Below are 12,925 nucleotides of genomic sequence, written 5' to 3' on the forward strand. Positions count from 1 at the left end.
AAACAAAAAAATAAGGCTCAAGTCGTATGAAACTGGAAGTATTTTGTAGTTCATTTTAGTTAGATACTGACAATAAATCGGTCATGACTAAGATTACATTTTCCACAAATGCACCTGCAATAGCTTTTCATGGACATTTTCCACAGACCTTCAATTAAACTGTCTGAAACAATGTGTTACTGTCTTCTTCCAGATCCTGGTCCATGTAGGTTTCCTAACCGAAGAATCTGGAGATGTTTTCAGCCCTAAGGTGCTGAAGGGGGGACCTCTGGGAGAAATGGTCCAGTGGGCTGACATCCTGACTGCCCTGCATGTTCTGGGACACAACCTCAAGATCTCCATGTCTGTCAAGGAGCTTCAGGGGTGAGTTCTCTGTATGCAACAGTCTACCAAACCAGCAGGGGAGGGTTTGACTTGGACGGCTTTCCTTTGGTGTGATGTAATGTTTGCCCCTTGTCACATACATATTATTTTACTGTAAAGATAAAAGTAGCTGAAAAAAATTATAATTGTTGACACTCTGAAAAGCAGAAAAAGCCTCAATCTGAGCATGCATTAAGAGAAGCTAGTAGGTGAAATGGACTTGCTACATTACATCAAGCGATTGCTCAGCTGACATGTTTGCTTTGAAAGGAAAAGGTTACTGATTTGCAGTGTCAAGGTGCTAAGCAAGCCTTCTTTAATCAAAGTGGCCCTTCAAGTGCAACCTTCACTTATTTGTTTCCTGTATAAATTGCTTTCACTAATGTCAACCTGACATTGTTGTATCTTACACGTTTATGTGGAAGAATACATAATATCTGCCACAAACTGACCTCTGATGACAGCTGGGACACCAAACCTGTGACCTTTTGAAATCCTCCTGTTATCACTGTACTCTTGTACTCCCAGACATGCTATTTAAAGTGGAGAAGAGCTTTGCACTCTAATTATACCTCATTCCCACTTAACCCAAAGATTAGGCACGAGGGCACTAAGGGCATGTTGATTTATTTGTCGCAGTATCGATCTCATATTGACACACTCCACAGCTTCCTGTCAGTGAGACTGCGTTGGTGTGTCTTTTTATACAGCGTCAGCACGCTTACATGTTTCTGCTGACGGATACAGCTGTAGAGCCAATACACACACACACACACACACACACACACACACACACACACACACACACACACACACACACACACAGACACACTCACACTCAGAGGTTGGATGGATGTAAATCTGCCGTGTTGGGAAAGATCCCCGAGGCTCTTCCTGTCCAGTCTATGCAATCCACTGCATGGTCGAGACTGGATAAATCACAGCGGTTGTCATCTTCCCTGATGATGGATGGCTAATGTTGTACAACAGGATTATGAATAGGCATATTGTGAGAAGACAACTGAATCATACTGGGCGACGTCTTTCTTTAGCCTTGATTGGGCCAATAGCCTTTGTCTTTCTGCCATCATTGATCACCGCTGTGACACAGGTACAGAGTATAGATCAATATAATGACGCCTACAGAGACCCCACTGTTCTCCACATTTTAGACTGCACCGCCTGCGACAACTCTCACAAATCATAGTAGAAGCATTGTATTGACGAGGAGCCTTTGGCAGTTATTTTGTGGACATATCACTCGTCTGCAGGGAGAGACTGAAAATCTTGACGAATTTTCAACTTAAAAAATGACTGCAGAGATGGCAGGGGACATATACAAGGCTGAGTTCACTTGTCAGACTTGAAATGGAGCGTTTCTTCTGTGTACGTGACACGGTAGTTTCATGGGACCCACATTTTAAAAAGGATCCTTCCTATGTCCTGGAATGTGATGTTTAAGCCCACTAATCTAACAGACTGGCAAGGTGCAGAAAAATATTGTTCATGCCAACATGGAATGGCTTTGAAAGGAAACCTTTGGATTGTGACTCCATTAAATACAGTTGTGTGAGAAATCCCACGCATCCTGTTGTCCATCTTTGCGCACGGTTTGCTGCAGGAAAGTGGAACAGAGAATGTTTATGCAGCATGTCCGATTATTTTTGGTTGATGAATCATTTTTTGCTCTCACATCTTTCATTTCCCCTCTCCCCTGCTTTCAGTAAGACAAAAAACATTGCGAGCTTGGGCTGATAAGGAAGATGGGCTGTCACAGAGACGTACTTTGAAAATAAAAAGACAATGTTTTATTTTGAAAAGTCTCTCATGTTCCACTCCAACCTGTTAATGGTTGTATTGATCTTTGGCTCATCCAAATGTTTAGAAAGCTTTACAGCTATGGTCAGGCTTTTATGCTTTTCAGTGAACTTGATGCTAACATGTTGTAGATGAGAACATAACACTGTCAAGGGTCCATTCAGTTGAACTGTCAATGACTAAATATATTCTGGGCAAACAAATGCCCCTTAAAAGAGGATACACTGTTAGCAATCACTGGTAACTGATCCATCAAGTGCTGTTTTTTGATGTATTGTCGTGTGGAGTTCAAATGCATATTTAGCCACCATATTTCCTTCCTCATGACACAAAACTACCAATGATTTGTGATTTTAAAAGCACAAATAGTGATATTCTGTTTGTTTGCACTGTGGAACTGGAAGTAAATCCATTAATTAGACTAATTAGATCATTTTCTTATCACCAAAACTGCTGTATTTCAGTGTTGTTTCTCTGTTTGAGGATTGTACTGACAGATACTGGGTTTGTGTATATTCACACCATGTAATTCAAATGCAATTATCACCATGTTTTGGTAAACAGGCAAAAAATAGGAGAACCTTCTCGATTTTATTTCTTTGAACCCAACATAACACCTCTGATGTGTGACAATTAAACAATGCTTCACACAAAATATGCCTCAGAGGCAAAACAACAAACACATTTATAAAAATGGCATTATTTTTTTATTAGTATATCCAGACAAATGTCTTGCTGCTAATGTTAATTTTATGTGGTGCCATTTATTTGGGGAAATAAGTTTAGTTCATAAATTTATTTCTTTGTTACTTGCCTCTTACAGCACTCCCCGATGCTTTATTAGAGTAGGTGCTTTCTCTCACTTCTTCACAATATTGTCATTTTTTTGTGGGGATACTGTACTTTCTGTTCAAAAGGGCATACAAACACAGGAGGTTCAGCATGTTGGACATTCCTCTCTACGGACAGACAGGTGGTTAGATGGACTAAACTAGACAGATAAGCAGCCAAACAAAGATGTCGCCAGAGATGCTGATATAAATACCGAAAAATGGTTTGACAATCTGGACAAGCAGGCCAACCGAGACAAATGGAAAACTAGGCAGACATACAACAATAGCCCCAAAGAGGCTGCTTAGTCGAAGCTGAGTCCAGACACAGATTTGGAAACAGCTTCTCTTTCATCTGGGCAGCACTGACCAACGTTAAAATAAAGCTGAACAAAAAGGGCCTATGACCCATCCAGCTCGACAGTGGTGTGTGAGGTGTGTGAGGTGTGTGTGAGTGTGAGTGAGTGAGTGAGTGAGTGAGTGAGTGAGTGAGTGAGTGTGCGCGTGTGTGCATGTACATAGTGTGCAGATTGCTCTCAGAACTACATCTGAGAGTAGTGATTGGCTCAGGAGGAAGCAGTAATTGGCCACTGTGGGGAAGATTAGGTCCAGAGTTCCGTTACTGTGTGTAGCGTGCACCCTGGTTTGTAGTTTCCAAACAGAACTGCAGTCTGATGGCTGGACATTTTTCACTATAGGATGCATGAAATAAGCACATAGAGACTTGGTAAGGCACTGTGGCTACAGTCTAAAGTGATGTCTCTTGATGTCACTCAGGACTTGATAAATTGAATTATAACATTGGAGATAAAGAGGTCTTTAGTTTTCTTTCTTCTTTTTTTTTGCGCCGCCTGCTATAACTGTGATTGTGTTGTCTTGTGGCCTGCAGGTCATAATTATAAAGGACTCATTTACTTAATTCTTTCCTATGACAGTGGATAGTCATATCTACATCTCAAGGCTGCCACTTTGCAGATGGATGGACTGATGAGAAAATGTTCATGGAGAAGCCTTTGCGGCGGAAAAAGGAAGAAAAGGGAGGATACAGCAAAATGCTGAGTTGACAACTGTAGAGTCAGTGAGGGACTCTTGGTATTCAAATATGGAGATATTTTTTGAAGGCTTAGTGATGGATGCCATCGCTTTGTTTTGAATCGTGGGACTGTCCTTCATTTATACACAAAGCATTCATTTCTCACCATTCACCACCTTTGTCTTGCTCACACACAGCAGCAGGTAATTCAATACTGGCTTTTTGCATCTCGCCCTCTGTACAGAGTATGCACTCCTCACAATGTGGGCTTACTGAGTAGCTTGATGGAAAAGGAGCTAAATTTGCAGCCAGTTAGATTGGCAAGGTACTGTACCTTACTGTGCGAGGGAGGGAAGACATGGTTCTTCCTGCTCATTATAGACTGGAGGGTCCAGATCACTGAGAGCTGCTGCAGTTATTGCAAAGGTGGATGGTCAGCACCTTTGTGCCTTATCCTGTCACTACTGTTAAGTGACCTATAAAAAGTTCAGTAACACTGGGAAAGAAAAGAATCTGGTGCTTGCTGAAAAGTAATGGCCTTCTGCAGAGCAGTGCAGGTAGCACAAACTGGACACACTATACACACTGAAGAAGTGGTAAGTGTGCAGTAGAGTAGCCTGGATCATTATTGAGGTGGCTTATTTAAAGGAATATGTGCTGGTGTAACCCGAGTAACCCAAAGACCACAGATGAAGGGACAGTGGACAGAAGTGACATGCAGAAACCAAGCAAAAGGAAAAATCAGAAACTGACAGGATTAAATGCCAAGTCAAAAGGTATTTCTTTCACCATTTCTGTCTGTGCCATATTCCATCTCCGACATGGCCACGTGAGTTATAGCTGCCATTACAGTCAATGCTTCATATCCCACGGGTTGCGCCGCATCGCGTGTCAGTTGCGTCCCAGAAGCGGGTTGGCCCTCCGAAGCCCTAATGATAGGAGCCGAGTTTTGACAGAAGCTGCATGAAAACTGCGACAAGCTGAACCGAGCCAATCGGCCAGGCAGGAAGTCAGACAGGAGGAAACAAAGAGAATTCGGACAATTTCCCATATAAAACACACTGTGCAGTCTCCCAATCATACAACACATCAATACATCACCATATATCGTATACATATACCGCATATGAAATCATTCAGAGGATTCATGTTTTTTAATGACTAAAATACAGCATGCTGTATTAACTTTCCGTGCAGATGACAGCACAAAGTAGGAAATAACAATAAAGACAAAACGGACAGAAAAAAAACATTTAACAACGTTTGCCCACGTTAGAAGCATAAAAATCAAGGAAACATTACCAAATCAAGAAGTAAAAATAAACAGAAACAGGCAGACAAAATGTTTCACTTCTGAAATGCTCCCGGTGGGCGCACACACAACATGTAGGACCCATGCCTGATGGAAAAGGCCGGAAAGTGTTAAATTCATCCGATTTTTTTAAACTTTTTTCTGAATGTCACATTAAATTTTTCTCCCTTTGTTCTTTTTCCACTGAAGAGTGCAATACCTAACTAAAGGATGACGGGCTAAAAAGTGTTGATGTCTTTTTTACAATGTTGTGGTTTTAATGTGTGATGAGATGTAAGTAACAATGTGGGTGAAAAGTTTTTTTAGCCTTTAGATTCACTGTGATTTTTACTTGGATTTTGCCTTACATTCAGTAATTACTGCTTTCAAATCGAGCTGAAGGCAGCACACCCCATCTCACCTCTCTCAAACTCAGTTGTCATGGCTGGTTAAGAGTCATATCACGTTCTATAACTGCAAAATCTCTGGTCTGATTACAGTGAAGGACCTTTATTCCATATCATAACCTCTCTCTTTCCCATTGGCTTCTGGCTGCCTCTATATACTGTCTAATTTCAGCCATCAATAAAAATGAAAAGGCCAAAAAACTAAGAAAATCATTACAAATATTTTCACTTGCTTCGCATGCTTTCAATAGACCGCTCTTTCCTTGTCATTCACCGCCTCCCTCTCTGTCTCTTCCTCAAACTTGAGGTGTAAAGTTACACCACCTCATCCCGACTAATGAACAGTTGCCCTGGAGATTAGACTCCAGGCTAGTTGGGGCTAGAGATGGGAAGGCACAGATTAACAGCCTATCAATATCTCCAATACAGTAAAGGAGACAGAATAAGTCATTATCCACTGAATACCTACCAACACATGCAAACTGAAAAAAGAACTTCCAACACAGAAGTTGGAATAGTTACAGAGCTTCATAATATTCTATTTATGTACTTTAGGATGTGCATATTACTGTAAGTACCGCTCAGGTGTCACAGTCCTGGTACTGTCTGCTGTTTTTTGTTAATGCTGTTGTCAAGATTTAATGCTGTTATCATGAGTTAATGTTGATGTTTTGAGGTCATGTTGTTATGAGTACATGCAGTTTTCTAATCAGTTGTGTATTGATGTGTTAGACATTCCTCAGCCTCCAGGACACTCAGTAATAGTCAGTTTTACCTCTCTGACAGCAGTTAACAATTTGTATAAAGGCCATGTGTTCACAAATCGTTTGCACTTTAACTTCCCTCTGTACTATAATGTACTTTTATGATTTTTGCATGTGCCTCTGTACATGGCCTGCTACATTTCCATCTGTATATAGAGTCAATACTTCCACTGTGGTGTTTTCATATCTTCACCTTGCCTTCTCCTTTTGCCAGTCAGGTTACTGGAATCTCATAACTAGCATCAGTGTGTCTTTCACAGATTTACACCCTCTTTTTCACAGGAGAAATGTGTTTATTACTTCATACATGCTCTGCTGGTTTGGAAAGTTAAGCTTTTATATTGTTTGGACAAGTCATCAATATTAAAAGCTGAGAAAGCCTCTGGTCACAAGTTACTATAAGTAAAGCAGGGCAACTGTAAATGTAACATTTGGGCCTTAAGCCAGTTGAGAGGAGACACTGCTTGTTGATCTGTATTTTGTGAGAGGCAGCATTTGACTTCATATGTGCTACTACAGCAGGGGCAGCCGTTGTAAGAGAACCAAAGCTAGTTTGCATCATAAGCTCATTGCTATAATTCTAGCGCTTTGGTCCAGAGATGGCTTACATAACCCGAGAGATTAATGCAAAAAGACTCATCCACTGGTGTTATGTAATGCCTAAAAAAATTGGATTGGTCTTCAGATTCTCTCAGTTGCACACTAGTTTTTGCCTCTGTATTTCTCTCACTCTTGTCTCTATATTGTTTGTGGATGTCTCACCCTCTTTTAATTCGCTTTTTTTTTCACTTCTTTTTTCTGGATTTGAACTGTCTCAGTTGCTTTTAGGTAAATGACAGTGAGGCTGGTTGCGTGAGTCTAAAAGTGTCAGGTCAAAATTAAAGGTTTTTGAAAGTTGGCAGTAATATTGTTTTTGCCCCTTCAGCAAAATGCAAATCACAGTGTAGGTCTGAATTTGGTTGTGATAGTTGTTGTTTTTAAGCTGTGTACTACTGACACTGTTTAGTTCAATGAAAAGGCAATGAGAAGTCAAAGTCTTGCTCTTTGTATCTCTGTGCTAAACTTCTGTTTCCGCTCTTTCATACTCTTTCTCTTTTTAATTCACTTTAATTTATTGGCATGAATTTCTGGTTAATTATATTGCCAAAGCGACAAGGATAATAATAGACAGTATAAAGATATTAAAATACATTATCATTACAATTACAATTATAATGACTTATATCACCACAATTATAATTGAATACATATACGCTAACTACAATGATTTGCACATACATTAATAACAATTAACTAAATAAGACTGTGTTCTCATTATAAGTCAATTCTGTATCTGTCTAAAGAGATGAAAGATAGCAAAGTACAATTTACAATTCCATAAATAAATGAGGAAAAAAGAGAAATACAATTCATAAATAACATAAATGTATCTTACTCTATCTCGTCTTTCTGTCTCTCCTAACCCTTCGTCACACCCTACAACTTGACTTCTTCTCCTTCTGCCATCATTAAAGTGAAGCCTGTAGATAGACTGGAGTCGGTGACGTCAGTTCAACTCCTTGTCTTCCACAGGCTGACTTATTGTACCAGGCCCCAGCAGATAAGAACACACACATGCACACGTATCCTCTTTAAAACCCCAGTCTTGGTTTCTTTGCTTCTGTCTTACAATTAGGGTTTTATCACTCTCCTTAGCGTTCCCTTATTTTTGTATGACTTTAGTGCTTTTCTGCTCTTTCTGACTTTGTTGTACAAACGAGCAACTATGCAGGTTCAAGGAAGAAACAACTTGTAAAGCAGCTGACTCAAAACTTTATTATACAATAGGCTCAAAATGCATGCAGGGGAGAAGCTTTTCCTATTAAAAATATCCAAACTTTGAGTTTTGAAGGGAGTTTATATCCATGAGTTTTACACACCTCAGCAGGTTCTCTCAAATAAAGAGGCTCGTGAGGTAGCCCCGTCTTTTAAGGGAAACTGTAGCATATTAACATTAATCAGTTGCGGGTGATGTTGGTGTGTGTATATGTGTGAGAAAAAGTGTCAGCTTGTCTCTTTGTTGTAAAACTAGGGCGTGAAAATGAGGGGTATGCTCACTCTGCATCATTTTGTCTGCTTTAAGTGTCTGAGTTAGCAGAAAGAAACCACTAGCAAACTGCTCCCCTCTTATTTCCTTCCTCTCCTACCCCTCAACTCCTCTCCTCTCCTCTCTTGTGTTGTGTCCCCTATCCTTTCTTTCGCTTTCTGTCTATCAGTGTAGCTCTCTCTTTCTTTCTCTTTGTCTGTTTCCTTCTCTTTCTCCCTACAGCTGTTCCCCTCTAAGCTCAAATCAATGTGCTCGTTAGTGACTTCCTAGATTTTTTTAGATCATCTCGTCAGGGGTTACATCTAACCCTGTACAGACACACACGGCAGTGGAACGCACACTTGGTAATGATTTTCCATATCTTTGTTCTTAAATTTGAGGCACTGAGGATAAAAACAGTTGTGGCCCATGTGTGACTTCGTTTTCGTTAGTGATGTTGCTTTGACTCACATCGCTGCGTGACATTGCCTCTAATTGGTCTGTGTGACACAACTGGGGCTCAGAAATACATTTCGGACAAACTGCTTTAGCTGATTTAGCGCAATCCTCAGTGTACTTACATGAGTGTGCGTGTGTGTGTGTGTGTGTGTGTGTGTGTGTGTGTGTGTTGGTATTTTATCAAATTTAACATGGGGCCAGTTTCCAGCATAATCATGAAAAAGTATTTAATCCTAAATGTTGTGACGTGAGACTACATCTGAAATACTGTGTTTGTCTCACTTCCAGGTTATAGACAGTTAAGTATTACAATTCTTTGAAGCTACCAGACCATGTTTTCTGAAAGCAAGTCATCAGCACAACTGTCCAAGCATTAATATTCCAACCTGTACTCTTAATCTTCCTCTTTATAAATCCTTTTCTATGACATTTTGGGACACTGAGAGCATTTAAGTGTAGCCTGATATTTGTAATTAGTATTCAGGCTTTATCAATACTGCAATATAAACCTGTGTTTTTTTTAACTGGAACCTGTCAACATGTCTGCCAAAGAAACTGTTGATTTGTCCCTGAGGAGAAATAAGTTTCACCGTAAGCAGTTTTGGCACATTAAGACACGGACAAGCGATATAAGAAATATAGAGTGGTGCCTATGCGGTGTGTAGTGTAAAGGCAGTTTCCATCTTGGTCTTAATACAGCCTCAGTCGCCTGACTAGCAGAGAGGCTAAGGGAGGTCAGTCTGTGTTGGCTGCAGGGCCAAAATAGTTAACGCTGGCTAAATAAAGTAAAGGGGAGAAGAAAAGCTAGATAGACAGCAAGGGGATGTGTGTGTGTGCTGCATAGGCATGTGTGTTTATCATCCCAGACTCAGGCAGTGAGGACTTTTCTGTCCATTCTTACTGGGGAATAGAGACAGGGGAGCAGAGTTTTAGCACTAAAATGTCTCCAAGGCCTGGGGACACATTGAGCCAAGCGCCAGTAAAACTGACGCTATGAGCCATTCATCAACTGCCTTCCCTTCACCAAGTTTATGTGTTACAAGAAGTTGCCTAAGGCAGACAGAAAAGGGAATAAGAAAAAAAGACCCAAGAGACAAATTGGATGGAGTGTGCTGTGATCTCATGCACTAACGCATCTAGTTTCTTCCAAAATGCACAGTCTATCTGTCTGACCCATTATGGCCCGCTCCCCCACACTAAAGTAGGCTGTTGTTGTTGTTGTTTTTGTTCTGGCTAACAGAGTGGAAAAATAGCAAGCATTTGGAGTGATGATAATTACCCCAAACCATTGGAGAAATGATGTGTGAAAGCATTTTGGATTAAACACCACGGTTGGGAAATTCATGGATATACTGTAGGTGACTTTGTTAGCTGACTCTGTAAAAATGCATCTGCCCCACAGTTTAGTTAGCTCAGTCACTCAAGTGAGGCGAGGGAGGCAACCCATACGGCATAATCCAAAATCATAATCCATTATAGTTTGAATTTTTTTAATACATTTTTTCTTATTAAAAATGATAATCCTAAAAAGAATAAGCTTCTTTTCTGTTTACAATAACAAATTGATACTCTTCACACACATTTGGTATCAACAGCATGTGCATGCTTTTTTCTGTATGCATTTCTATATGTTTTCAACTGAAGGAAAGAGTATTTTCTGTATCTACAGCACAATTACATAAATGTTCCCTAAATGCATACTGCAGTGCACGCAACTCATGTGTGGCTAAACTGGTTTTAAAGCGTTCTAATATAAGATTTAACTCGGAAAATCCAATGTTTCTTCGTTGATTGGGACCCCCCGCCCCTCCTGAAAGAAACGCATGTCTTGGTCAAAACCTTGTATATGGCTGGACCCTGTGTGAAACTGGAGGCCTTTTAATTTGAAAAGTTTCAGCTCTCCTGCAGTGTTACTTTGATCCCTCACCCATTTAATCACACACACTTGCTTGACAGTTTTGGCCCCACTGTTGTGGTCCAGCTGAAAATATTGTATTTATGTTATTTACCTAATTCTTTCCAGCTTAGTGTGAGAGTCTCCGCTGTGTTTAATGCAGCTTGCATTTTCTGTCTGCAGATTTCTGTGTTTCCTGAAGGGCAGAGCTAAACCTCAGCTGCACTGATATGGTGTGGAGCCGACAGAGGTGAAGGGAAAGAGGGGAGATTGCCCACTTGCCCATCGATCGCGTTGATAGCGTCGTTCTCTCGGACAGGTTAAAAAAATAAATAAATAAAAGATGCTGAAATTGATTGCTGGCAGCGCAGTGTTGCAGTGGTTAGCATGGTCGCCTCACAGCAAAAAGGTTCGGGGTTCGAATCCGGGCCTGGGCCTTTCTGTGTGGAGTTTGCATGTTCTCCCTGTGCCTGCGTGGGTTCTCTCCGGGTACTCCGGCTTCCTCCCACCATCCAAAAAACATGCACCTCAGGTTAATTGGTGGTTCTACAAATTGCCCTTAGGTGTGAATGAGCATGAATGGTCTTTGTTTCCGTCTGTCTCTATGTGGCCCTGTGATGGACTGGTAACCTGTCCAGGGTGTATCCTGCCTTCACCCTAAGTGAGCTGGGATGGGCTCCAGCCCCCTGTGATCCTGTTCAGGATAAAGTGGGTATAGATAATGGATGGATGGATGAAATTGATTGCCAAATATTTGGATGCCCGTCAAATATACCTAAACTATAAGTAAGTCCATGTATGGGAAACACTGCATATTGTTTGAACCTTCCGCAATCTTTTACAAGTGCGTGAGCTACAGGTTGGAGACTGAGATCTGCATTACATCAATATGTAAAATATGAATGTATCACAACAAGATGATGTTTTACTGTAAGTGCATCAAACTTAAAACACAAGTTTACTTACTTACACAAGCCCTAGTGGTATATAGAGGCATGATTATTAAGAAGACTGATTAAAACAGCATAAAAAGTGGATTAATTTAAAGAATAATCTGGTTTCATAGATCCTGCAGAATGCAGGTGAAAGAACTAAATCCATTCTTGGATTACGAGCAATGTTGAACCCTAGTTTGAAAGATTATGCGCCACATAATGTTTTTTAATTGGCTCTCAGTAATGGTGTGTGACCACTCCGGACAGTGCAGGCACGTAGTCATCAATTTTAATGTTGGGAAAGTATGCACTCATGCATAAAAAAATATATATATATATCAAAATGTATCCTGTCCTTACTACCCACAAATTATTTTATTAGGAATTTTATCAGTGATTCACTTTGTGTCTTACAGCTTTATCTGTGTTCTGGGTCAGTGTCGCCTCTATTATTTATCTACACTCCAGAACATTTAATATTATCATTAAAACTCACAGTAAGTTAAATGACATTGAAACCAGAGACACCAATTTATCACGACTCTGCCAAGCACTGCAAAAATGGGGTCAGAAACCTCTTATTATCCACATTTTCCTTGAACAGTCTTGACACTGCTTGTTAGTGATATTAGAGCACTTATTGTTGTAGCTTTTGTTGAAAAAGAGGGTAGCTGATGTGAGCAAAGTCAAGCATAATGAGGTTTGGTGGCTACATACTCTACTTTGTAAGGCGTCCTTGGAGCTGTTAAGAGTTAAGACGAGGACCCAACACATTTTGCTCAATGATGCTGTCAGTGTCTCCTCTTCCTAATGGCTCTAAAAGGGACAAGCTGTCAAAGCCGGGCTCAAACTGACGTCGGTACACCTGATATCTCTCTGCCCTCTGCAGGAGAAAATTGGGCCATTTTAAGGCAGCCAGCCTTGAAATTAGGTGGAGCGAAGAAAGGTGTTGATTTCACTAAATCTAAATAGATTGCTGTCTCTTCAATCACCTTTACTTTTCTCTTTGATTTCCCACTTTGTGTCCCTTTGGCCCTTTCCTCACACTATCGCTGGTTTGTTCAAC

General features: G+C 40.5%; 1 protein-coding gene across 1 annotated transcript in view; it reads left to right on the top strand.

Annotated features, from left to right (window-relative positions):
• The window catches only part of LOC138209189 (alpha-1,6-mannosylglycoprotein 6-beta-N-acetylglucosaminyltransferase B-like), a 106,162-nt gene that overhangs the window by 59,258 nt on the left and 33,979 nt on the right, over positions 1-12,925 (top strand). The window contains exon 8 of the mRNA XM_069167592.1: positions 194-363. Coding sequence (XP_069023693.1) covers positions 194-363 — 170 coding nt within the window. The remainder of the gene's footprint in view (positions 1-193; positions 364-12,925) is intronic.

Source organism: Embiotoca jacksoni, unplaced genomic scaffold (assembly GCF_022577435.1).
Source record: "Embiotoca jacksoni isolate LCO1_2020_lvr unplaced genomic scaffold, fEmbJac1.0.p SCAF_4, whole genome shotgun sequence".
Lineage (NCBI taxonomy): Eukaryota > Metazoa > Chordata > Actinopteri > Embiotocidae > Embiotoca > Embiotoca jacksoni.